Source organism: Neolamprologus brichardi, chromosome 23 (genome assembly GCF_056152115.1).
Source record: "Neolamprologus brichardi isolate AB-2024 chromosome 23, ASM5615211v1, whole genome shotgun sequence".
In the NCBI taxonomy this organism is placed as follows: Eukaryota; Metazoa; Chordata; class Actinopteri; order Cichliformes; family Cichlidae; genus Neolamprologus; species Neolamprologus brichardi.
This window is the reverse complement of record NC_142125.1, coordinates 26,125,701-26,150,389: the sequence shown is the minus strand read 5'-3', so window position 1 is coordinate 26,150,389 and position 24,689 is coordinate 26,125,701. Positions and strand designations below refer to the sequence as shown.

General features: G+C 40.1%; 1 protein-coding gene across 1 annotated transcript; it reads left to right on the top strand.

The window, feature by feature from the left end:
- The first annotated feature begins 7,338 nt into the window (after positions 1–7,338).
- Positions 7,339–24,089, top strand: mpp4b (MAGUK p55 scaffold protein 4b). Its single transcript, XM_035908585.2, has 21 exons — positions 7,339–7,427; positions 7,523–7,644; positions 9,691–9,768; positions 9,850–9,933; positions 11,558–11,689; positions 14,595–14,676; positions 16,127–16,212; positions 16,319–16,393; positions 16,480–16,676; positions 18,661–18,719; positions 18,818–18,835; positions 18,921–18,962; positions 19,097–19,117; positions 19,239–19,253; positions 21,471–21,512; positions 21,654–21,827; positions 22,594–22,674; positions 22,842–22,935; positions 23,071–23,179; positions 23,261–23,395; positions 23,716–24,089. The coding sequence occupies exons 1-21, from the start codon at positions 7,370–7,372 to the stop codon at positions 23,905–23,907; spliced, it is 1,896 nt and encodes a 631-aa protein (XP_035764478.2). The 5' UTR covers positions 7,339–7,369; the 3' UTR covers positions 23,908–24,089.
- The last annotated feature ends 600 nt before the right edge of the window (positions 24,090–24,689 follow it).

Here is a 24,689-nt window from a genome sequence, read left to right as displayed (position 1 = left end):
TTTCTATTAATCATGTGGAGGCAGGTCACACAGCCAAGGAAGGAAACTAACCACCAGCTAAAGGTCTAAACCTCACTGATCTGCAAAATAATCAATGCAAGCGGTCCAATGTGAATTCTGATTTAATCACAAGAAGGACAGAAATGTGTATTTTGCCTTTTGCGAGTGATGTCTGAGCCGAGAGGCAGGCTGCTTTAACGTTGCTGTTATAGATATAATAGAGTTCAAAGCTTCACACCATCTGCTAATGTTGCTCCCCCCCCAAAACCATCAGGCACTGTTGCTTACTTGTGATCTGCGTCACACATGCCACTTTAAAAAGGGATTAAGAGGGGATTCTTCCTTTTGTTGCTGTTCATGCCCTGGTCTGATAGTTTCGACAATAGAAATAGCAGCGGATCAGAGGTAAAGCCGCTGCTCTCGCCCTGCAGGATATTCGAAAATCAAGCAGAAAATTGTTTGTCAGAGGTTGTAAAATTTAAACCTCATGGGAACTTCTTATACTGTTGAAGCTAAACTGATATGTGATGATGTTGCTGCTTGTATCTGAGGTGAAGTGGTGTCCTCACACGTGCAGTAAAAATCATTTTATAATCTTCCGTCTGTGTTCATGAGCCCAAATGTGCCCGATCCTCGTGGAAATGAAGCAGTATTGTCTTTTTTTCCGAGTTCACCGAGTTCATCCCTAGAATGCATCCTACACACTTTAGCCTTTGGGTTTAACATTTATTTGATGTTTAAGCCAGGCTCTCTTCTTATTTCACTGACTAGAGAAGGCGCCCTCGGGTGTTCTTCAGCATCATCTCTTGTATATTTTATTCAGCTTAAATTTGAAGGCTGACATGATTCACTGCTGCCCATGAAAACAGTTTTTTCTGACAGCAATGCGGCTGACTTTGAAACCAGATTACTGATGTAGTGGTTGTTCACACACTGACTGACTTTATTTAGTCCAGACTGAGTGGAGTATTTTTGTGCTAAGTGTAAACTGAAGGAAGCGCTGATATTTTAAACCCTGCAACTGGTTACCAAATGCACCAACGGCTGTTTTGTCAACGGGCCCACCTGTGTCTTTTGCACAATGTCAAACGTGTTGTACTTTTAGTTGATAACAAAGGGCAATAAAATCATTTTGGTGGAAATCCACTTAGGTGTTTTGCCTCCATTGTCTGTCTTCCTTCCTTCCTTCCTTCCTTCGCACCCACTTATCGTGGAGATGTTGCTGCAATCAGGCTACTCGACTCAGCTACAGCCACTTTTGTGGGAGGTGAATGTTTTCTTCTGCAAGACATTTCTGGCTCGAGTCCCTACGAGAGGACCTGGGTGCTGTGGTGGAAAAGCAGCTAGTGATTGAAAACTTGTAAATGAAAATGCTATTCTACAAAGTAACGTTTTCCAAATTTGAGTATATATTTTTTTAATGAAATTTTTAATTAAAATGATATAATCCAGTTCTCTTATTTAAAATAAAATCATATGGGCTTCCTGTGTGCAAATATAAATAGAAAATGTATTCTTTAATGTTTTTTGTAAGTTGTATCACACTTTACAGTTGAAAGTACTGAAATGGTAATTTTTTTTAAATTAAATTTGAAAATTTAAAAAATAATCTATATTTAAGTCCCAATGAAAAGCCTGAATCTCATGCTCTTTGTAACGTGTTGATGGGTCAGCCACAGTCAAGCATTCACACGCTGTGCATCACTGGCAAAAGTTACGTCTGTTGCATACTAGCTCTCATGATTGTTTCTGCAACTTTATCATCTTGTGAGGTGGGGCATAAAACTTTGTGAGGAATTCATGATTAATAAAAAAAAAGCTCTCCTGTTACAGGCACCATAGACTGCTAAAATGTAAACTTCTTTTCTTTTTGCTAAACTTGGCAACGTATTTATTTTCACATACATGTGAATGTTAAAAGTAACCCAGCAAAAATTTGGATACTGTATTGGAATAATAATGATAGTCATGTTCCACATCAAATATATAACATTTCATTGAATATACATTTTATTTGTATTTTTTTTTTAAATCAGTTTTAAATTGCACATATAATTTAGTAAAACCAAATGCATGTCATTTGCAGCCTTTTCCTTAAACTGGAATTTATCCGTATGCCTGCTGTTGCATCTTTTTTTTCTTTTGTACAAAGTGGTCAACTTCACACATAATGAGATGAAAAATATAGAGGAGCAACCCTGCATATATACTCAAAATGATATTTTAATATAATAAAAATATATTCTCAGTAATTGCAATATTTATATTTTATTTAAAAATTTGTAACAAAAAATCTGAACACAAGAAAAAAATAACAATCCTACAGAACTGATTGTAAAATACTGTCACTCGTATGTACAATCTCAAATAACCATATACATGTTTGAGTTTTTTTAACTTCAAATTGCAACTCACAATCTTACATCCTCCACTGTCAAACAGGTAACTGTCAAGTTGTCCTCACAGAGAAAAATCAGGAATTACAAACACAAAACAAGGAAAAGTACATTTTAAGGAGTGATTTGAAAGTAGATGGTGGGCTTAGTTCCTCTGCTAACTGTGGGAACATTTTGGAGGTTCTCAGTAAATTTGTATTGCAGGTAGAATCAAGTCCATGCACGTAATAAAAGATTTATTTCTATATAGTGCTGTGCAAAAGTCTTGACCCACCCTTCATTTGTTTGTATTTTGATTTAGATTTTTGTTGTATGTTGTTCGGAAAATGGTGCAGCGATTTAATTAAACATGTAAACATACAAGAGCAAAAACAATTCATACAATTCTAACAAGCTTGAAAATCAATATTTGTGTGTTTGGCATTATTTTCATGCTAAAGAAGGAAACCGTCACCAATCAGATGTTTTTAGATGGTATTACACGGGTGATCAAAATCTGATGGTGCTTGTGTGGTTCCTCTCTCCTGACCTTTCCTGTACATACTGTACATATCTCTCCATCAGACCAGAGTTTCAATCCAGTTCTTATGTAATTTGGCATACTTCAGCCTTTTATCCCTGTTTCTCCTCCTTAAGAACAGTTGGGTTCTTTGCCAAGTTGTCTGTTATGTGTAAACATGACACTGGCTCATTTATTGAGCTTGGTGCCTTTTTTATGCCTGAATGATTCGTAGTGTTAAGGGGCTTAAACAAACAAACAAAAAAGATTCCTCTGAAAATGTTCAGATACAAGGACTGGACTAAAAAGAACAGAAAAGCTTTTATTTTTAAGCCAAATGTTCTTGAAGGAGCCTGAAGAACTATTCCTCAAGACTACTACAAAAAATAAATAAATAAATAATCAAACAATTTGTACACAATACTGTCTCCCTGTGTTTAATCCAGTGTAATGAGTGTGGTGCATTTGATCCTTTGAGTTTTAAATGAGCTGGATGCGGGAGGTGGAATTCAAGAAATTTTCAACACAATGAGGAGAAGGCATGTTCTGTTTGCGATAGAAAATATTTTAATGTGCAACATTTCTTAGTTGGAGACCTTGGTCATCACACCCAGGGTACAGGTGGAATTCCTTGTGATCGAGGACAGATCCTCCTTTCAAGTTTAATGAAAAGACCTCAACTTTGGAAACTGATTGGTTAAGGAAGTAATTAACATATTATAGACAAGCCATAATATTGAACGAGGGGAACGTATAGTGGTGTATCACCTGTATAACAGCGGATGATAATCTGTACTTGCAGATAATAACAATGTGATAGAGACTTTAAAAAATATATAATTATGGTTCATCCTTGTGGATGTGTCTAATGAGGACTTTTGTTTTAGGTACTTCATTGTCAAGTATAAAAATATATACTTTTGTACTTTCACTTAAGCAAATTGGAGTCTAAACTGTCTTTTTTCAGTACTTCTTAAAACAGTTACTCACTATAACTGTTTTTGTAGGAAAGGTCATAGTTTGAAGGTATTTTGAGAAGATTTTCACTTTTAATAACAGATGTTCCTTTTTTACAGGTCAAAAAGAGCTTGTTGCATGTCAAGGGTGGCTCAATAAATCCCACTGGCATCACTGCTCTTTTTTTTTTTCTGCTGGAAGGGGGAAAATCCATCCAGCGTATCCAGATCCTTGAACAATAATCTCAGTGTTTTGGGTACAATGAGATGCCTTAGACCTGTTTTCATGTGGAGGGAGGGGAGATCTTGTTGATTTTCAGTAGGAATTGGATTACCAATCAGGAGATTATATTCACTCCTGCCAGATTTTTTTCTTCCCCCAGCTGGTAAGGAAGATTATCTGATTCTTTAATTACTCTTTCAGGTCTTTTTCAGCCTTAAAACCTGCTACCTCTGTGTACTTTGTTGACTTTCCCGATGGTTTATTGTAGAAAAAGTGCAATGTAACATTCATAAACTCTCTCGTGTCTCTTGAAGTAACTGCTTCTCCCTTTTCTTTCAGCCCTCCTCCATGTGTGTTGATAGAAGCTGAAAAAGTTAAGAAGATTTGGCAGCTCAGCAGCAACCAGCCAGCCAGTGAGGGGGGAACAGGTCTCCGGTGGCCAGAGGCAGGCGGCTCACTTGCCTGGGATTAAGTGGGATCGGGAGGGATTACAGCCCTCCCTCTCTCTCTCTCTCTCGTTCAGCTTGATGAAAGCGTAGCGCTCTGTCTGCTCTCCTGGGAATATTTTCCCATCATATAAACATTTACCTGCTGCTGTGCTGGAGCTGACACCGGCAGGAGGAGGGTGACGGCGCGAGGAGTCTTCGAGGCTGCAGGTGTAGCGGTAAGCTTCGCCAGGGTTGATTTGGTTGAAGAGAGGAGGGCTTGGATTGGAGGAAGGCCACAGGGATCATCCCGGATAGGTGTTTACTCCTTGAGGAGATCCTACTGGTTTATTCCTTAAAAAATATCCACTTTTCCAGCAGCTATCTTGCTCTGTTACGTCTGTCTACCCTCACCCTTTCACTAACTTCACCCTCACAGTGGCTATGTGAGTATTTACAGACATATTGGGGGAAACAAAGGCAAAAAAAAATCCTCTCAGCATTATTCTTTGGTTTTATTATTCGTGTCAAAGTGACCAAATGTACACTGTAAACCATCTCAGATATTGAGATGATTTATAAACTCTGTATTGGCAGCTGCTGTCAGGTGTGCCTTCAAGCACTGATCCTGTTCACACTGGCTGCTAGAGCTGTGGTTGCACCTCTGCATGTTCATAAATGTGGTCCTCAAAGTTTTAACTGCACGTTTCACAGATGTTTTGCAAATTAACTGTAAGTTTGAACAAATCAAGTCTGAACCTGATTATGTGTGTAGAAAGGTTTTAATGTCATGCATGTAGACGATGAAATCACAAATTTAAAATCATTAACCTTCTAACATCCACCAGATCACCTGTGACCTATGTCGGTTCAGGGCTGAGTTAATGTCCACGTCTAACTCTGACAGAATAACTGTGACAAAACTAACAAAAGTCATTGCATAATGACTGAAACCAGCCCACTGAATGAACAATGGGCTGGGAGGTCAGTTCCTTGATCATATAGGTTGAGGAAACATTTCTCCCACTGAAAACGCTACGTCCAGATGAACAGAATCAACCTTTTGACACAGTTTATCTGATGGCTGCCTCCAGCAGGATAACACAACATGTCACAAAGCTCAAAATCATCTCAAACTGGAGGAGAGGAGGAGATTGGCATCATGGATGTGCAGCCAACAAATCAGCAGTAGCTGTTTGATGCTGTCATTTCAACATGGTCCAAAAGTTTCCAGCAGCTTGGACTTATTTTTTTGGGCAACAAAAGAATCAATGCCGTGCCAGGAAGAGTTAAAGCAAGTCTGAAGGTAAAAGGAAGTCCAATTCATGCATATCTTGGTTAGGTAAGAAAGGCGTAAATCTTACTATAGCCACGTTTGATGTGGTGTGTGACCTTCTTGATGGATGGTACTGTCTAAATATTAATGTAGATACTTCACTTGGAGACCTAAGGATATCATAGACTCTATACAGGGAAGTCACAGTAAACTGAAGGCAGTTGGAGTTGTTGTAGTGTTATTAGTACATCTGTATTGTCTTTTTTTTTTTAATGCAAACCTCTTTTCTGTGCCTGTTTTGTTTTGTTTCTGAATATTTGACTTTTTAGCCCTAACCCTAAACTAGCTGTGGGTGATCTGGTGGATGTTAAGAAGTGAAGCTCATCTTTTAAAGCTGTACCAGCAGACCTTGTGATGTTTCTTGCTTTTTAAAATCTTTTCAAAGACTCGGCCGCTCATGACGTGACAGATGTCGGCGGTTTTCATGAGACTCGAGTGACAAGAGGATAAATCTGAGCTCGTTTAAATCGGCGCATGCTATTGTTTCGTGCAGCGGTTCTCAAACTTTGGAGTCAATGCAGGAGGACATGGATGCTCTGGATTACTGAACCCCTGATTTGTTTTTTAAACCCTGTGAAGTCTGACTGTCACCTTAGCTTTCATGTTTTTGAATAAAGGAAAAAATGCCCTTATTTTTTCGGAAAGAAACTAAATTTTGCCATCTTTTTGCAAAGAACTACTTTGTTATAGCTTAGGGTTGGGGGTTAGGAGTATTTAGACCTCCCAGGGTTAACTGCGGTGAAAAAGATTACACCAGATGTAGCTGCTAGTTGTAAAATCCCTGGATAAGATGGAGCTGATGGAGCTCTTTTATTCACTCCTGATATTTTTGCGCTAAATAAAAACAGGCTTATAGAGGTTTCAACGCAACTGTTTCATTATCTGAGTAGAAACGTGAGAGTCAAAGGCTCAGATGGTGTTTTGTACAGACTAGTAAGACACAAAAACACAATGCAAAACTAGACAAACGCCACAAGCTGCAGCAACTTCAGAGCTAATGAAGCCTAAAACATCAGAGTAAGTCATCCTGTCAGCCAGATGCTGCTAATCACTTGATTGACTGAATAATTAATAAGTGTGAGTACTTCTATAAATCAGGGTGTTGGGGTAAAGTTCACCCTAAGATCAGACCGTGCAATGCTCAAACTGGCCTTTTGTGAAATAACCACCTGTTAAACCTGCAGACCCTCTCCTTCACCCTGCTGAGTTCTCAGTAGCTCTGAGGAACAAAGTCTGCTTTTACTTCACATGTTGTATAATTATTGTAATAATTATTATCATAATAATTGTTATTATTATCAATACTAAGTGGTTTAAGGTTTCCATATATGTAAGGGATATAATATACAGAACATGAAGAGTTAAAACTCAATCAGCTCCACCTTAAAAAGCTCCAGCTCTATGAATCGTCTGATCGAATATTTCAGGATACTTTTGCACAAATCTTATAATAAACTGATTTATCTCCAGGTTACTGCCCGTCCTGGTGAGCAGCAGCAGGTGGTCAGGGTCAAAGGTCAAGCTTTCTGTAACCATGAGGCAGGCGGTGGAGGCTCAGGTGTTAAATCCGCACTGTGAGTTGGGAGAACACGGTCAGTAGGAGTGTTTTATGGTTTACTGATAATGTGCTTGCACACGTTAACCACAGATTCAGCCTTCTGCTAACGTGTCTGAGTTTGTGCTGCAGGTTTGCGTCAGATCCTCTCTGACGTCATAGAGGAGGTGAGGCAGTCTGTGAGTCAGGACATCGACGGAGCAGAGATCCTCCACAGTCTGCTCAATGCCGCCTGGCTGCAGTCACTTCTCAAGGTCTGAAAACTTGAAAAACAGAATTAAAAATCCTGGTTTCAGCTGTTAGGTTTCAGCGTTCCTCATTATACAGGTTGGGCCATTTATATTGATACACCGTAATAACATGGGAATGGTTGGTGATATTAAAGTCCTGTTTGTGGCACATTAGTATATGTGAGGGGGCAAACTCCTCAAGATGGGTGGCCATGGTGGCCATTTAGAAGTCGGCCATCTTGGATACAACTTTTGTTTTTTCAATAGGAAGAGGGCCATGTGACACATCAAACTTATTGGTAATGTCACAAGAAAAACAATGGTGTGCTCGGTTTCAACGTAACTTTATTCTTTCATGAGTTATTTACAAATTTCTCACCACTTATAAAATGTGTTCAATGTGCTGCCCATTGTGTTGGATTGTCAGTGCAACCCTCTTCTCCCACTCTTCACTGATAGCAACACCGCAGGAGAAATCCCAGCACAGGCATCCAGTATCCGTAGTTTCAGGTGCTGCACATCTCGTATCTTCCCACCATAGACAATTGCCTTCAGATGACCCCAAAGATAAAAGTCTAAGGGGGTCAGATCGGGAGACCTTGGGGGTCATTCAACTGGCCCACGACGACCAATCCACTTTCCAGGAAGCTGTTCATCTAGGAATGCTCAGACCTGGCACCCATAATGTGGTGGTGCACCATCTTGCTGGAAAAACTCAGGGAACGTGCCAGTTCATGAAGAGGGAAACACATCATGTAGCAATTTCAAATATCCAGTGTCCTTGAGGTTTCCATTGATGAAGAATGGACCCACTATCGTTGTACCCCATATACCACACCAAACCATCACTTTTGTTGGTCCTACAGTCTTGGAGGATCCATCCAATGTGGGTTAGTGTCAGACCAATAGCTGTGGTTTTGTTAACTTCACCATTCACATAAAAGTTTGCCTCATCACTGAACAAAATCTTCTGCGTGAACTGAGGGTCCTGTTCCAATTTTTGTTTTGCCCATCCTACAAATTCTGTGCGCTGATCTGGGTCATCCTCGTTGAGATGCTGCAGTAGCTGGAGTTTGTAAGGGTGCCATTTGTGAGTAGCTAATATCCGCCGAAGGGATGTTTGACTAATGCCACTCTCTAGTGACATGCGGCGAGTGCTACGCTGTGGGCTCTTGCTGAATGAAGCTAGGACAGCCACTGATGTTTCTTCATTAGTGACAGTTTTCTTGCGTTCACATTTTGGCAAATCCAACACTGAACCAGTTTCACCAAACTTAGCAAGCAGTTTGCTAACTGTAGCATGGGAGATGGGTGGTCTCGTAGGGTGTCTTGCATTGAAATCTGCTGCAACGACCCGGTTACTGCGTTCACCAGATATCAACACAATTTCGATCCGCTCCTCACGTGTTAACCTCTTCGACATGTCAATGGCTGTGAACAAAGAGAAACTTGTAAATAACTCATGAAAGAATAAAGTTACATTGAAACCAAGCACACCATTGTTTTTCTTGTGACATTACCAATAAGTTTGATGTGTCACATGGCCCTCTTCCTATTGAAAAAACAAAAGTTGTATCCAAGTATCCGACTTCTAAATGGTCACCATGGTCACCACCCATCTTGAGGAGTTTGCCCCCTCACATATACTAATGTGCCACAAACAGGACTTTAATATCACCAACCATTCCCATTTTATTACGGTGTATCCATATAAATGGCCCAACCTGTACTTTGGATAATGCACCAAAATCTTTTATCTTATATGAGGAAAGATGACTTACACCAGATTTATATACAAATAACATAAAATGCAAAAAGCAGGTAATGTAATCTAAAGTAAATGCAAAGCCTAAATGTCCTCTGCTAATTTCCTTTGTTTTAGTTAAGAGACGGTAAAATGTGTCAGTAGGCTTTGCAGGGAGATCAAGGGGTGGTTCTACAAGCTGCTGAATCATAGGGGTGTACTTAGTTTATCACAGGACTGCATGCCTCCCTCAGAGTATCTAAGGTCAGATGTTTCCTCATTCACTGTAGTTTTGATATTTGTTTTTATTACTTGACTGTTTTCAGGTTTATGAGTGTTTGCAAAGATATCTAAGAGATTCTCCTGCACCAGCTCTGGATTACTCTTCGGGACTCTCGCTTGAGGTTCATCTTCCAAAACAATTTAATGTATCATGTTCAAATGTTGTTTGGTTGGGTTTTGTTTGAATGTTTCTGTCTTTATAGTTGCTGATTGATATCAGGTCCTTACCAAGTTGCTCTGAAGAGGCCAAAGAGCTGTACCATCTTCTGCGACAGCCACACCTGCAGGTTAATCAACCGCTATTGGTTTCATGTTGAAGTACAGAAGAGATTAAGGGCCTATAAGGCCCATTGTAGCTCAGGCATATCCGTAAATCCTATTTTTTTGTAGTTAAATTTTCATGTACTCATGTTTAGTGCATATTTTGATTAAAAAGGGGGAATGTCATTGATGATTATGTTGGTTTAAATAAATCAACACCCCTGAGTCATACTGTCAGAACCTTCGAAGCACAGACCAAGGAGGAGAAGTAGCAAGCTTTCATTCATTAGCCTTGTAATCCCACTGGAAAACTCAAAAACAAGTTTTATTTGTTGTTATTTATCATCATTCTGATCCTTACTTAGAGTTTCTACGGTATCTGACTTTTATCTGATTTTGTGCTCAGCTCAGATAAAATAATAATTATGGGTTATTTTAACATTTATGTAGATGCTGAAAATGACAGCCTCAATTCAGTCTATTATTAGACTCAGATGCCTTCTCTTAACATGGAAAAGAGCCCACCCACCACTTTAATCACATGCTGGATCTTACACATGGCATAGAAGCTGAGCATTTACTAGTGGCCCTGAAAACCCTCTTTGTCTGATCATCTGTAATAATAATAATTAAATAATTTAAATTTACAATAATGGATTACAAAGCAGTGGGAATTCAGATCTCATCATAGTACATCATAGTCATTTTTATTGTTCTCTGTGCTTGTCCTGCATGCTCAGTGCAGTGTTCGATACTGTCAACAATAATACTCTCTTACAGCAATTAAGAGCACACTGTAGGTATTACAGGTAGTACACTGCAGTGGTTTGTATCATATCTCTCTAATAGACTCCAATTTGTGCATGTAAATGGAGAGTCCTCTTCACACACTGAGGTTAATTATGGAGTTCCACAGGGTTCAGTGCTAGGACCAATTCTGTTTACATTATACATGCTTCCCTTAGGCAGTATCATCAGAAGGTGTAGCATACATTTTCATTCCCATGCAGATGATGCCCATCTTTATCTGTCCATGAAGCCAGATAACATATACCAATTAGTTAAACTGCAAAAATGTGTTAAAGATATGAAGGCTTGGATAATCTCTAATGTCCTGCTTATAAATTTGGATAAAACGGAGGTTATTCTATTAGGCTCTGAAAATCCCAGAAATGTGGTGGCTAACCAGATGCTGACTCTGGGTGACATTACCTTGGCCTTCAGTAACACTGAGAGCAAACTATTGCATTCGATTTTTATCAGGCTGTTCTAAAACTTCCCTGAAAAAGCCTTCAGTTGATCCAAAATGCTGCAACAAGAGTACTGACTTGCTCAAAGGGGGTCATCTGATTGTTGAGCTTTTCTCTCTAATATTGTGGGGTGTTTACCTTACAATATCCAATAAAATACAAGTACAAAGCACTTTGAGGCAACAGTTGCTGTGATTTGGCACTATATAAATGACATTGAATCCAACTGAAAATTCACAACATTTCTTTTCTGTATTTCATTAGTGAACTATAGTATTAGTGAAACTATGATTTAAATGTAGCTAGATTTGCATATGTACCTGTGTCCTTTCTATTGTTATTTGCTACTGTTATTGTTACTGTTCTTAGTCTCAGTCTGGTTTGTCTGTTTTCCATCAAGGCCCTTCTTTCGGCTCATGATACAATAGCCCTGAAGGACTATGAGCCGGTGTTGCCCCCAATGCCAGAAGACCTGCCGGACGATGAGGAGGCCACCCGGATCGTCTGCCTGGTGAAGAATAAACAGCCACTGGTGAGATTCCTGATTCCTAATACCTCCTCAACAGGCAAATGAAATCTGGTTTGTACAGATGGTTCTGAGCTGAGTAGAACATCAGTAGACCAGCTGTTTAGGAACTAAGCAAGCTTTTAATGAGGCAAAAAATTTTTGTTAGGTATGAATCTAATTTATTATTATCTCCTTAATTAACAAGCTTACTGGGACGAGGAAAATCAAAACCTTTCAGTTTTCAAATCAAAGAAGAAAGTATGTAAATTAAATATTAATTCAACGTAACTATGGCCAGTCAGTCCCCCAGACAGGGGGAAGTCTCTGGCTGTGTCTAGGGGAAACTGGTCGCAAATAGGAACATGGTGCTGCACCTAAACCCCCTTTTGATTGCTTTGGCTTTGGCTGTAGGTTGCATAGAAGACGCTAACAAACATTCACTAAATACTTGCTAATTGGCTGCAGGCTGTGAAGAGTGCAACACAAACTTGCAACAGAGACCCTTCATCTTCAAAATACGTCACTGAATGATGGTCAGTGTCTTCCATGCAAACTATGGCCAACTCTAGCAATATGCTAGTGTCTAAAGCAATCATAAGTAGGTTTTGAGTGCAGAGTTATTTTTGTGTACTGTTATTATGAAGGGATAGAGTCCAAAACAGTTTATTTTAAACATATTTATTTCTGATTTAATGCTGGATAACTTACATAGGAGTCTTTGGGGTTTGCTCCAGTTACCACTTTAAGATTTGGCTTCATTTTGAAAGTGCTGCTTTGTTTGTTGTGTGCAGTGCATGACCTAAATAGAGGCATCCACATACTTTTGAACTTACAAAAAGTTCATTGTATTTTAGGTGGATGCAGAAGTGGATATAAAACCAAAATCATGTGGAGAAGCAGGAAAACTGACTCTTTAATCTGCACCATGAAGGAGTTACTTTTTTTTCAGGACTGCGTATGTAGGCAGATGCTCCTGAATATTTTAATATGTTGGGTTTTTGGCCAACTCAAAATAAGTCAAACAGCTGACAGAGAGCAGATGTTTGATTCATAATCTGTCATTTGTATAATTGTCTGTTGATGCTACAGATAAATTTCGAAAAGCAAAAGCCACTGGAATAGAAAGGAAACAAGACAGTTAGGAGACATCTGATGCTAATTTATCATCTGTCTCTATATGTCTTAAATGCATGCAAATGATTACTAGTTCAAACCTTGCTCTATCCGAGTGGAACATGATTCTGTTGTCTCACAGCTTTGCAACCACCACAAAGTTGGCACGCTGTTGCCCAATGCTTGTCCTCCCTGTGCAAAAAGCCCCAGAGGGGGGATCCGCCATCACTTGAACACCTTGAGGCGTTTGACCCGGCAGAAGCTTCACAGGGGGACAGGGTTCGGGGTCCAGAACCCCTCAGCTCAGAGTTGGATGCTAAAAGCAAATGATTCGTCGTGGTGCAGAGTCCGGAGAGGAAGCTACCCGCCAACCAAGCCAATGCATCACCTGACAGAGGCTCGACCATACCCGTTACCACAATGCAAGCCTATGACTGGCTGCCAGGTGTGCTGCAGCACGCCGATGAGCCAGTGCAGAGTTTGTTACTCCAACATGTTGTGGGAGCAAAGCTCAAATCGCTCTGCACCTTCAGTCTGCAGTTCAGTCCTGATTGGTAAGGAAAGATCTGGGCCTTGTTTTCCAATGAGTACATCTTTGAACTGCTTTTATTTCAACCTCTAAGATGCTTTTGGAAAACAAGCTGGTTCTTCATCACTTCTAATTGCACTGTCTTCATCCATTCATCCATCCCATCCACTCATGGATTAATAATGTCTGTTTTCTCATTGGAGACGTGGACGAGCTCAACAGTGGAGACGAGTACGAAGTAGGACAGTCCACCGGTGCTCCATCACCATTTCCCCAACGTTTGACCATGACTCCCCCATGTCTCAGCATGCATGATTACCTCCAGCCAGGCCTGTCTCCAAGGTTCAGAACTAAAAGCCCTTGCATCCGAACAGCCCCACCCAGCCCCATGCGGCCTCACCGCATAGTGGAGGTGCCGCCCGTGGAGCTCGTCAAACAGGAGAGTCTGGACGAGCTGAGGACGACTGTACAGTTGGCCGCCAGCTCCATGGAGAGCAGCACCAAAGACATAAAGCACCTTGGGGAGAGGATGGCAGCAGCCACAGAGCACATGTCGGTGACAGTGCAGGACAACTCGCAGGCTTTGCTCCTCCTCACGCAGGTTGTGGACCGGTTGCAGACGCTCCTCACAGCCACCAGATCTGAAGTAAACACCCTTAAAGCTGCTGAGCAGGAAGGCACTTTGAAGAAAAGCCCAACTCAAAAGCCTCAAGGGCACCAGTCCCCATGTTCCTTCAGCTCCTCCTCCAGCTCCCTCAGCAGCTCCTTGGACCCTCCTTCCACCTCCCAGTTGGGCAGCTGCCAGTCTCCGTCTTGTCGTGGATCTCCCTGGGACACAGTGAAATCAAAAAACTCTCCTGTGGCACAGAAGAAGCACAGCCACACTGATCTGGAAACATCCAAACATCAGCTTACAAATGGCCTGTTTGATGAGAAGTTCAGTCCCTTGAAAGGAGGTCGCTCAAACCAGAGGAAGAAAAAGAAGAGGAAGAAGGCGACATGAGAGCTGTCCAGAAAGTGGCCTTCTTTGGGTCCTTTGTAGGAGCACCGAGGCTACCCTGCAAACAGTGGTAGTTCATGTTTCTTTTGTCTGTTTCATTACATTTCATCTGTGGCAAATCAGCTCCAGTTTCCCTTCGTTTGTGTCACTATTACGTTATTTAGGCCTGAATTAAACCTTCAAGTCTCTTCTTGCATATCCATCGGAGCCACATGTGTCCATTTTATCTTCATTTGTCTGACCTGGCAGCAACTGTTTATTCTGTTTTTTCATTTCGTCTTTCTCAGGGAGCAACTATAAAAAGAAATGAGATCACAGGAGAGATTTTTATAGCTCGGGTGATTCACGGAGGGCTTGCGGATCGCAGTGGTGAGCCTTTTTTTTTTTTTACCCCCGTTTAACCCCCTATAGCTAATGTTTGTTGTTTAGATGAGTAAACCCTAACTCTAATCTTAACTCTAGACTTTCACTGGAGGATTCCTAGATTAAGCCTAGTGCCAGACTAAAAGAAAACATCAGTGACGATCTACACTGGAAAACATCTGACACGTAGAGCTTAAAGTTATGCATTAATGCAAAACTGAACTTTCTGTGCTGAGGACAAATTGTTTGCAAACATCTGTTTTGGGGCCTTTAACTTCATCTTGCACTCTTTATTCTGCAGATGTACACAGACCATCTGATTGTGTTCATTTTCAATGTTGGGATGATTCATGTAGGAAGACACAAAAAATGTTCCTGGTCAATCTGCTTCCAAATTCTAGTGCTAGTTGCAATTAAGCACTTTATATAAAACATGGATCTCATCTATCGATTCGTGGAGCTCCAGGTTGAGATATTTTTTTTGGTCCATAATACAGTAACTTTACCTTTCTTTATTATGTAGTTTTCACAAGTGAAGACAAAATTAGCACCATGTTGAACTTTTTACTGAGGTCATGAATAAGGTGGTGGGTAGGGTCTGCACTCCTAGACAAAAGGATGGATCTTTGCTTCCAGAGAAGCTTCCCCCTGCTGACCATTAGGGGAAAAAAATGCAGGTTTATTGTATTTCTGCTTTGGCATCACTTTTCAGACCCAAAGCTTATACTATATGGGCAAAAGGGCTGGGCCATCTCCACATTAAATCTACAGGAGCTGCTCAGCCATGAAGCTCCCAGCTCATAGGTTTTGTGCTGATGTTAATGCTGGAGGAGATTTGGAGCTCTACAGTTATCATAAAGACAGGTTGCATGGCTAGGTGAATGATTTTATACACCTGTGCCAATGGGACTCAAAATACCTGAATTCAAATAGTAAAAGGTGTGGCCCCGTACTTTTGTCCTTGCAGTGTACATCTATATTTGTTTTTGTCACATTTTGGGAGCATTTATAAGACAATCCTAACAAAATAAAAGGTTCAGAACCAGAGACATGGACTGGTTGGGTTGGACAAAGTTTTCTTGATGTTCATGCAGACAGGACTTTCTTCTTCTGGTTACAGACACATCCTCATGTGGCTTTTACCTTTACCATGAAAATAAATGTAACTTTAGACAATTTTAAAACATCCACACTGGTTATATAGTATACTAAAGAAGCTCTGACAGCCAGCGATTGGACCTGTAAGCTTTTAAATGACAAGTTGTGCTTAAATTTGATTGCTTTTGTTATTGATTATAACAATGTATTGATCATATTTTTCGTTGAGGTTTTAGTGTATTACAAACAAGAAAAACTACAGTAGATTAAAGCACATAAAAGTTAACAAAACTAAAGAAAACATGAAATGAAAAACTGATATCTTTTTTAATGCATGTTTGCGTTTGTGTGTACATAGGTCTACTCCATGCAGGGGACCGGATCATAGAGGTGAACGGTTTTCCTGTGGACGGGATGGAGCCTGAACAAGTTATCCAAGTTGTGGTGGGTCACTTGTTCATCAAATAAAATGTGCTCTTGCTGTTGTGTATTGTTTGCATCCAACATTGGTTCTGTTCATGCTCCATTTTGTTTTCTTACAACCAATCAGCAAGCTCGGTCGCATGGCACCATTATGTTTAAAGTCATTCCCATCACAGAAAGGCCGGTCCACAACCAGACCATGGTGAGTCTTTTACCACAGCTCAATTATTATTGCCTCTGTTCACATAAAAAATATTCACCCCTATTTTGTGTGTTTCTCTTTGCTAGCTATACGTACGGGCCATGACTGACTACAGCCCTCAGCAGGACCCGGCCATCCCTTGCGCCGATGCCGGCATGAGCTTCAGAAGAGGCGACATCCTGGAAATTGTGGACCAGACAGATGCCCTCTGGTGGCAGGCAAAGAAACTACCCAGCAGCACAGCATGTGCTGGCCTCATCCCCTCCACCAACCTCCTCAAACGGTCAGATATGGTTCTTTTAAGCATGCTCTTCCAATCTTGGACTGCATGTAATAGGTTTTTATTTTGCTGTTTGGTTATTTTTATGGGTAAGGTGTTAAAATTCCCTGATTCATTCAATTCCATCTCCTAAAAGTCATCTTTAATTCAGTTCAATTCAATTTAACAGTATTGAGATACGAATTAATTAAAATGAACTGATTAAAAGAAGAAGAAAGAAAACAACAATCTCTTCCCCTTTGAGCAAGCACTTGGCGACAGTGGGGACAAAAAACTCCTTTTAAAAAGGAAGAAACCTCCAGCAGATCCAGGCTCAGAGAGGAGCGGCCATCTACCGCGACCAGTTAATGGGTTGTAAATTTATATACAACAAACATACTATGATATCTGCTTATTTTTCTTTTTGTTTTCCTTTTGGGGCTTTTCCTCTGACATATTCTGACTTTGGCCCTTAAGATCTACTTGTTTGGTAACGCTGGCCTCTTCAGCTTGTTCTTCTTGAATTGACTGCTGCACTGTCTCATTTCGAGCCTGAGGATTTTCTAATTCAGTAAAACTGCCCTCTTTTTCTTGGTATTATATGTCCAGACATGATCGAAATGTTGTGATGCTTACCAGGTCTTTAAAATGAGATAAATACAAGTTCAGATAAAGCATAAAATATGACATAAATATTACACTGTGTGTTTATTTGTTTAACAGAAATTCAAGCCAAAATAGAGAAGCAGTGTGTGAAAAACTAAGTACAGTCTACTGCTTCCATAATTAGGAGGGTAATTAGCACCACCACCTCTTTGAAAGCAGAAGTGTTGGCAGTTTGCCGGTCTGGAGCATTCACTTATGTGATGTGTTTGTTGCTGGGATGTCAACTCTTGGGAAGATTGTGGTCCTGGGCACATTGCAGTGATTGACCATGACTTCCTCTGTGTATCAAAGTATTCTAGAATCAAATGGGAGGGCGTCTGTCTGACAGCTGAAGCTTGACTGAAACTGATCATGCAACAAGACCAGATGACTCTCTGTTATGTCCTACAATGTATAACCTCAGAAGTGCAACAGCATGTCCTTTATCAGGTTAGGATTACATGAAAAAACAAAATTCATATTTGGCTTATTCCAGGATGGCCATGTCTGTACGAACAAGTGATAAAACTGAGACTTTAAATAATAATGAAATGCTCTTCCACTGGGTTTGAAGCTTTAAATTTCGGATTTAGATTTTGTTGTTTGACATATCCAGATGACTGGATGGATGGAGCTTATCAGCTAATGCTTAAGGCTAGCTAGCTAGCAGTAATATTTGTGATCCTAGTTTGGGTTAAATCAAAGTATACTGAGCAGCCAACTCTTTATAGTAACCTCTAGTACAATTGAATGCTGAGCAAGGAATCTGAACTGAATCAGACTGAAAAGGGACATGTATTGAATGTATTCAGTGAGACTTAAAACGAGTAATTTAGATCATTTACTCCTCAAGAAATTGTTTCCTGGAGTCATAAATGAAGTAAAAAATCTAATATGATTTGAATATATATATCAGCTCGTCAGGTGGCTGTAGCTCAGGTGGCAGAGCAGGTCAGCCACTAATCAGAAGGTCGGTGGTTCGATCCCAGGCTGCCTCCTGGCTGCATGCCAAATATCCTTGGGCAAGATACTAACCCCATGTTTGCCTACTGGTGGTGGTCAGAGGGCCCGGTGGCGCCAGTGTCCGGCAGCCTCGTCTCTGTCAGTGCGCCCCAGGGCAGCTGTGGCTACAATGTAGCTGCCATCACCAGTGTGTGAATGTGTGTGTGAATGACTGAATGTAGTGTAAAGCGCTTTGGGGTCCTTAGGCACTGAGTAAAAGCGCTATACAAATGCAGGCCATTTACCATTTACCATATAATTTGGGAGCATCGCCTAGAAATGTCTTTTTTGACATCTCATAATATTTTACAGGTGGCATAAAAATTGTCTCATCTTACTCTGTTTCTACTTGTTGTAACAGGAAGCAGAGGGAGCTCTGGTGGTCACAGCCTTACCAGCCACACACCTGCATTCAGACCTGTGAGTGCGCTCAGGTTTTCTTTTAATCATCATTAAAGTCACTGCTTTACAGCTTCACAGATGAGTTTTCTTTGTTTTCTTCTCCATGCTTACTGAAGTGAGCACTGTAGAGGAAGGTAAGAATAGACTACATTAAACTTAATCAAACTTGAATCGTTCTATAACTGATCTGATCTTAATTATCTGTTTTTCCAACCACAGAGGAAGACTTAATGGCCATTGATGACAAATGTGTGGAAGCAGGTAAACCTTTACCTTCCATTTACTGTGTAATGTGGCTTTTATTCATCTTTTACACACAAACTAACTAACCACACAAAAACGTCTTTGCTTCTCTGTCTTTAACTTGTGTCTATTTGTGTTTCCTGCCCCGATAGACGAGGAGGCATTTGATTCTGGTAGGTAAGTCTTTGCTGATGTAATCCGTTCTGTCCCTGAATTTGTTTCGTGCCCTTCAAAGGAAATTTTTATTGTTGTTTCTTTTCCAAACATTCCTGCTGCCTGATGGGGGAATGTCAGAGGAGCTCAGAGAAGGTGAGAAAAGCTTAAAGAATTGTGTTCTTATCTGCCTCACAAGAGTAAATTTATACATTTCTTTAATTTAATTAAATTAAAAGAGCAGATCTCCTGACTTGTTATGGAGATAGGTCACATGTTCTTACTTGGACTGATATTAAATCATATATTAAAACAATAAAAATCAATAGTACAGGAGCCAGTATAGAAACACAAAATATGAGTCCTCTGTTTTATAATTGGTGTGTTGCATTTTAAGAAATGTAGCACTTGGTGTTTTTGTATCGCCGGGGTTTTTCTTCTGCCGCAGACTTTTTTTTTCTGTTAATCCAGCAGTGCATCATAAATCCCTGAAGTGCTGCTTAATTTGCAGAGGTATTTTAGACTTTCCTGTAATTTACGTGTGGGAAATGGAGGCTGACGCAGTTGCTTTGGTTGATTTCAGGTCAAAATGATGCACTGTATTATTTTGCATGCTTTCTTTTTTTCATGTTTGACATTTTAGTGTGTAGGGCTTTTATTGGAGTCATTAAAAAAAATAACCAAGATTTTTACAAAAAGACGAGCCTAGCATTAAATGGTAGATAAAAAGGAGACCTTTTCATATGCTCCAACTTGCTTTGAGCAGCCATCTAGCCCATATGGTGATATGACCAGTGAAAGTTTACCCAAAATGCACTTTGAAATGATGCTTCTTTCTGTTCCTCCACTCTGATCTAGGGATATGACTCTCAGCCTGGGTGCAAGAGGTTAAGTTGAATCCCGGACTAGCCCCCAAAAGTGTTAGTTCTTACATCCATGGCTCAGAGAAACATTTGAGTAGCAAGTCTAAGAATTTTTAAATAATACAAAAATAATTTCTCACAAAGAAAGCAAATAAGAGAAACTGAAGCAAACTCACATCGCTTCATCGGTTTGATTGCTGTTGCTCCCAACTCACCAAAGCAAATTTCAAAAAGCAACTAAAGCCAAAGATTGATGCTGATAGAAGAGAGAGAAAGAGCGGCCCATAGCATAGCTGCATCTGGCTTTATATATGCAGCTGACCTTCAGGTTATTAACAATGACAGAAAAAAGAAAAACATGGTAGTAAACATGCTTGCTCAGCGAGGCACATGTAACAGTCTATATAGTTTTTGCGATTGAAAGATAGTTGAGTTTTGCGATTGAAAGTGTGGTATATCCCGTGATACTGCCTTCGCAGATGGTTATAGGAAAAACAAATTAAGTCTGGGCCATAAATTGTGAGATTTATATTTCAATGTAAAATTGGTTTGATTGCAGTTTTACCAGAGGTACGAATTTTTCAACATAATATTTAATAGTAGCGCTGGAAAAGCAAAGAAAATCAAGTGTAAGCATAAAACATTGACACAAAGCAGCTTGCAAAGTACCCCATAACCATAGCACAAATCCTCTGTTATAATTTGTAACAGGTGTGTTGCATTGTGGGAAATGGGAAGGATCCAGTGTTTTTGTGGCATGAACCACACCAAAGACTAAATACTGTATGTATGCTTATCTGACTTTTTTTTTTAATCCAGCAGTGCATCATAAATCCCTCAAGTACTGTTTGAATTTGCAGAAATATTTTAGACTTTTCTTTGTTTCAGGGTGGAGGCTTTATGGGACACGCGGGCTGACGTAGTTGCTTTGATTGGTTTAAGGTCACAGATAAAATCCAATCCTATGTATCTCTGTCTCGCTCCTCACCAACACACATTGGCTATCATCTGGACTACCCAGGAACAACTTACAACTAATAAATCTAATGTAAAGGGAAGAAAAAGTGTATATATAGCAACTTTACAACTTAAAGTTCCCACATTATTACTTTAACAGTTACTATGCATCCTTGGACTCTGGTATTGCTTAGTTTTGAGTAATTTCAAGTAAAAAATTATTAACAAAACCATTTGGGGGTAATTTGACCCTAAAATAAAAATAATTGAAATACACAGAAGACTAGCTGTTGCAGAGATGTAATCTTCCCAGTGTGTCCCGGGCCTCCATTCCTTTCCTGAAACATCTCATGTAGGAGGCACCCAGGATGCATCCTGATAAGATGTCTGAACCATGAGGAGTGGCTCTGCATTATTCACTGTGTTTTGCAGAATTATTTTTAATTACGCTGTGTGCAAACGTGTATTTTTTACATCTCTTTTATTGTTGTTACTGATCTTTTTTCCACGTCTCACCGTGTTACATCCTGCTTTTTTTTTTAATCCAAACCAGAGGAGGATGACTTTAGAAGCAACGTTGAAGGAATATATTTAGGTAAGCCTTCTCGAGCAGCAGATTATTTCTCTTATAATGTTGCTCAAACTTGTTGGTATATTTAGAGTTTAGTTCTGTTTCTGTGTGTGTTGTGGATCCATTTTTGAGGGTTATCTACTGACATCTGTTCTTTTTCATCAGCGGGCTTTAGGCGCAGCATGCGTCTGTGTCGGCGGCGGGCTCACAGCACCACCCAGCCGTCCTGCAACACCCGTTGCCCCAGCAGCTGCTACAGTGCCCTCAACAGTCCATATGAGGAGGTGGTTCGTTACCAGCGCCACCCGGAGGATATACACCGCCTCATTGTCCTCTTAGGTACAGAAAACATTTCAGTCCTTTAGTTTAGTTTACCAAACATCTACACTCATAAGCCTTTTAGATACACCTTGATAGAATCAGGGTGGGTGCTCTTTTATCTTCAGAGCTGTCATAATTCAACAAGGTGCTGGAAACACTCCTCAGAGATTTTGGCCCATATTGACATGACAGTGCCACACATTTGGTGCCGTTCAAATAACCAGTATGAGATGATTTGAGATTTGTGTGAAATGGTGTGTTATCCTGCTGGAAGGAGCCATAAGACGATGATGATGCTCAGTTAGTACTACTGGCTCAAAGTGTGCCAAGAAAATGTCCTCCATACCGTTACACCACCACCACGAGCTGGAACTGCTGATAAAAAGGGAGGATGGATCCATGTTTTCAGACCAGGCAACATTTTTCTAAACTCTGCATAACTTGGTTGTAACAAGTGGTTATTTGAGTTACTGTTGCCTTCCTATTAGCTTGAAGCAGTCACATAGAAAACTGCGACAAACTGGATATTATCTCTTTTTTGGATTATCCCCTGTAAACTCTACAAATTTAAGTTTAAAGAAAATCCAAGTAGATCACCCATTTCTGAAATCATCAGACCAACAGCCATACTTCATTCAAAGACACTTAAATCATCTTTCTTCCTCATTCTGATGCTCAGTTTGAACTCCAGCAGGTCGTCTGGATCATGTCTAAATGCCTAATGTAATAACAAGCAGTTGAATGAAAGTATATACAAACAATTAACATGTGCGTGCTTTTTCAGGTCCGTCTGGTGTAGGTGTGAATGAACTTCGAAGGCGTTTGGTTGAGATGAACCCAAACATCTTCCAGGGACCAGTGCCATGTACGTAATCATCTTTTCAGTCGCAGACATCATGAAAGATTTTAATCGAATTCAAAAAAAATATTAAAAAGCAGAGTTACCTGAGAAATCCTAGGCATTTTCTTCTTTCTGGGCTCTTTGTGGTTTTGTCTCAGATTCTGGTTGATTTTTCTTTTTTCCTTCTCCAGACACTACAAGAGCACCCAGAGGATATGAGGAATCTGGCAGAGAATATTTCTTCGTCAGCCGAGAAGTCTTTGAGAACATGGTTCATCACAACAGGTACAGCTGTCTGCACATCCATAAGTGACACATTAAAACTTTAATGAAGTTGTGGAATGTAGATGGAACTGATGAGAGCTTAGCCACAATCGATAGATTTTAGCCCCACTGTCTCTGTCTTTTTTTGTCCGGCAGGTTTCTGGAGTACGGCGAGCACAAAGGGAACATGTACGGCACCAGCATCGAGTCTGCAAAGAAGGTTTTAAACAGCGGCAAGATCTGCGTCATCGACATTGAGCCAAACGCAAGTCCAACTCAGACACAGTAAAGAGAGCCAATAGATAAATAAAAGTGTTTTCATGTAAATTTGTATATCCTTGTTTAGGCCCTCCAGGCAGTGAGGACACACGAACTGAGGGCCTTCGTCATCTATGTTAAGCCTCCGACTCTGGAGCGCCTCAGGGAGACGAGACAGGACTCGTACATCACCACCAACTACTACGTCAACCGGCCATTCAAAGTATGACGCTGGGCTTAGTTGTCTGGTTAAAACGTCCACTCTTAATTTGGAGAAAAAAATGTTTCTTTTTCCTAATAAGATAATTATTTACATTTACATGTGATTGCTATCATCCAATAGAGCATTACAAAGATATTGGTACACCCCAAACACACACAAGGGAAGGGATTTGATTTGGGAGGTCTCAAATTTTATAGGAACTTTTTCTTTATCCCCAACTTGACTTCTTCTGTTTTAATTAGAATAGGCAAAATCTATATCGGCCTATGAGACCTCCTACTCATACAGTAGAAGTAGTCTTATCTTTGGTTTTACTTCAGGATGAAGACTTTCAGGAGATTGAGGAAGCAGCACGGAAGATTGAGTCAAACTACTGGCAGTTCTTTGATCATGTGATCATCAACGATGAGCTGCAGGACTCCTGTGTTGAGCTGCTGACAGCAGTGATGAGGGCGCAGGACGAGCCACAGTGGGTCCATGCCAGCTGGATTCGACCCACGTCAGAGTCCTAGGAGCAAAGTAGAGGAGAGGACGTCGGGTCAAAGCAGTGATTTTTTTTTTCTTTTTTTACTGTACAGTTTTAAAACATGAAATTGTGACATGTAAATTCAGTGATTGCTTTTCTAAATATACTCGTGTGTGTGTTTGTGTGTGTGTGTGTGTCGCATGTGAGCTGGACTTTAAGTCTCTTCAAATCCCCAAAGATGAAATGAAGCTGGATCCAAGCTCAAAGAAATTCCTGAATTTGTGTCCGTTTGTCACAGTTTTGTTTTTTTATTTTTTCAGTCAGCAGGAACATATTTAGCACCTCTTCAACTAAAGACGCCTGCAGGACCTAAATTCAAACACAACTGCCTCTTTTCCTGCCCTCCTCCCTATTCTTGTACACAGATCTCCAATAAAAGAAACGTATATCTAAAGCATGTTTGTCCCCTTTGGCCATAAATGATTTCTTGATCCATTCCAGCCTAAAATGACACATTCTCATGTCAAATGGTGGGTAAAATGAACAATTAACGTAAATAAACAAAAACAAAAAAGATTTGTATTTTTAAAGGTATGTTACAGTACACCCAAAGCACTGATGTTTGCTAATCCTTGAAAGTTAAAAAATAAATAAATAAATAAATAAATAAATAAATAAATAAATAAATAAATAAATAAGATTAGCAGCCATGGTTAAAACAAACAATCACACACACACACACACACACACACATTAAAAAGGGGGAGGGGCAAAGTAGTCTTCAAAACATTATTAATACCTGGAAGTTTAAATTTTAATACATTTTTT

What these genes read in the sequence shown, in the direction of transcription:
- mpp4b (XM_035908585.2), top strand. Translation starts at nt 7,370, where the DNA reads ATGAGGCAGGCGGTGGAGGCTCAGGTGTTAAATCCGCACTGTGAGTTG. An exon ending in TGAAGAATAAACAGCCACTG is followed by an intron (nt 11,690 to 14,594) that starts GTGAGATTCCTG and finishes CGTCTTTCTCAG; the next exon opens with GGAGCAACTATAAAAAGAAA. An exon ending in CTTCCAGGGACCAGTGCCAT is followed by an intron (nt 22,675 to 22,841) that starts GTACGTAATCAT and finishes TTCCTTCTCCAG; the next exon opens with ACACTACAAGAGCACCCAGA.